Source organism: Acanthisitta chloris, unplaced genomic scaffold (genome assembly GCF_000695815.1).
Source record: "Acanthisitta chloris isolate BGI_N310 unplaced genomic scaffold, ASM69581v1 scaffold11478, whole genome shotgun sequence".
Classification (NCBI taxonomy): domain Eukaryota; kingdom Metazoa; phylum Chordata; class Aves; order Passeriformes; family Acanthisittidae; genus Acanthisitta; species Acanthisitta chloris.
In genome coordinates, this window is record NW_008685376.1 from 6,174 (window position 1) to 8,608 (window position 2,435).

At 52.9% G+C, this 2,435-nt stretch overlaps 1 protein-coding gene across 1 annotated transcript in view; it reads right to left on the bottom strand.

Moving 5' to 3' along the window:
* Window positions 1–431: 431 nt before the first annotated feature.
* The window catches only part of MRPL28 (mitochondrial ribosomal protein L28), a 2,215-nt gene continuing 211 nt past the window's right edge, over window positions 432–2,435 (bottom strand). Inside the window, exons 2-4 of the mRNA XM_009079744.1 lie at window positions 1,771–1,905; window positions 1,027–1,113; window positions 432–534 (exon numbers count right to left, since the gene is read on the bottom strand). Of these exons, the coding sequence (XP_009077992.1) occupies window positions 457–534; window positions 1,027–1,113; window positions 1,771–1,905 (300 nt within the window). The 3' untranslated portion in view covers window positions 432–456. The remainder of the gene's footprint in view (window positions 535–1,026; window positions 1,114–1,770; window positions 1,906–2,435) is intronic.

The window sequence follows — 2,435 nt, forward strand, 5'->3', positions numbered from 1 at the left end:
GGAGCTCAGGGGGTTTGGGTCACACTGTAGGGGCACAACCATCTCTGCTGCACAAGGCTGGGGACTGACCCAAGCTGCACCACCACTGCCTCTCACAGTCCCTGCTACAACACACTAACAAGCAACAAGTATCAGAGAAAAGTTTACTTGTATTCCTAAAAATACATATTTTATGTCATGATGAAGCTCTCCACAGCAGCCACAGCTTGTACAGGCAGGAGAACCAAACTAAGTCAGTCTGACAAGAACACCATGAGGCCACAGCACAGAAACTCTTTCCTCAGCCCACAGGAACAGTTCCTCACTGAGTTTAGGCTGTCATTAGACTTCAGTAAGTGTAACATGCTCCTGGGCAGGCTCTCCATGTGGTCTCTCCCCAGCAGTGTGGTTCAGTCAGCAGAGCTGAACCTCACTGCTCCAGCCACAGCAGAGGTGTTGCTCCGAAGGTCTCTCCTTCTACTGCTTCTGCACTGCCTGTTCTTTCAGCTGGTTGACGAGCTCTTCAGCATACACCTTGAAGAGTGGGACTGGGTCCTGCAAGAAAGCAGAGGATACACCACTGAAAAGGAGTGAACCTGAGCAGCAGCAAGGGGTGAAGTGCAAGGGGGAGCCCAGGGAGCCAGTGCTGCAGGAGTGCTGACAGGTGAACCCAGAGGGAGGTGTGAGCAGGCTTTTTTCAGGGGCTAAACAAGGCAACCTGCCATGCTACTCCTCCAGCCACAGCTGCTGCTCAGCTCTGTAATCCTGCCTCAGGCACCTCTGTGGGACATTCAACAGCTTCCCCACTTCTGACAGTAGATGAGAATCATCAGCAACTCCCAGGGATCCCTTTCTTTCCTTCTGAAAATCTTCCCTTCCTCCTCACACTGCCTGCCATGAGAGCTGTGCTGGACACATGGGTGAACACATCCCATGAGGAAGCTGAAGCCCCACAGGGTTCTATGGCTCAGGAGTGCTCAGGCTGTTCAGATCAGCTGGCCATGCACCCATGACACCTCAGTGCTGAGCACTGCCTCAGGAACTCACCTTTTTTTCCAGGAGCCTCTGTTTTTCTATGGCTTCTTCTAAACTCAAGCCAACCCATTCAGCTTCCTCTTCTGGGATCACAAATTCCTGTGATAAAAGAAGGAGCAGGTGAGCAAAATGCAAATCCTCTCTACGCCCAAATCACACAAACATGTGATCCAGTAGGAACATTACTATGGACAAATTTTAAAGCGCTGTTCCCTCATTTCTGGCAACCCAAGTCCACTTCCCTTCTCTCCTTTTCCCTTAGTGAGAGTCCTGCTGCTCTGATCAGTTGTGTCCACTGCTGTGCCTCTCCTTTGAATAGTTCTGGGGCTGTACCTCAGCACAACTCCATGGATTGTGGGTGCTGGTGCTGTTTCCAGGCTGGCACTCACCACCAGCTGCACAAAACTGAAAGCCACATGGGCACTCTGAAGCTCCTCCCTGCAGCACCAGGACAAATTCTCACTGCTTGGACAGTGCCAACTCCTTCCAGTGCTTACTGCAGACCCTCACTGACCTCAATCACAGCAAAAATACAGGGTTTGTGTTCCTAAATCAAAGTACAGAAATCAGGAGCCCACAGAGAGGCAAGAAAAAGCTGATGATGTTGTTATTTGCTTTGCCTGTACTCACATCCGGCAGCACAGGAGCACCAACACCAGTTTGTGCTGTGACAGGGCAATTAGGGCACTGTCAGCCTGGACAATCAGCAAACACCACTGCAGGCAGCAGGCCAGGAGCTGCAGGCCAGGCACCCACCTTGTACTTGTCATAGATGGCCTCTCTCTTGGCTGGGTCGTCGGGATGCAGCTTAGGGTCCCTCCGTGCCAGGCGCAGCAGCATCGTTCGCTTCAGGTCCATCCCCAGCTTTGAGCACATGTCAGCCTTTGGGGTCTGGGGAGAGAGCCTGGTGTCACCCTGCTCCAGGGCACACACAGCACTAGCAGCTCACCCACACTGTACAGCTTCTCAGGACACACAGTACCAAAGGGGGAAATCCACTGGATTTGTTCCATGGCCAATTCAATCACACTTCTCACTTTTAATACCAAGAGTTCCAGCTAAGAAGGTGTTAAAGGGGAAGTAAAGGGGCAGCACTGATCTCTGTGACCAGGGACAGGACCTGAGGGAACAGCTGGAGCTGTGTCAGAGGAAGGTTAGGCTGGATGTCAGGAAAAGGCTCTTTCCCCCAGAGGGTGGCCGAGCACTGAACAGCTGCCCAGGGCAGCGATCACAGCTCCAAGCCTGACACAGCTCAAGGAGCGTTTGGACAATGCTTTCAGGCACAGCGTGGGATTGTTGGGGTGTCCTGGGCAGGGCCAGAAGTTGCACTGATGATCCTTATGGGTCTCTGACAGCTCAGGATACTCAACGACTCTCTCCCTGCCTGCCAGCCCGTGGGGAAGGGCAGTGTGGGCACAGCC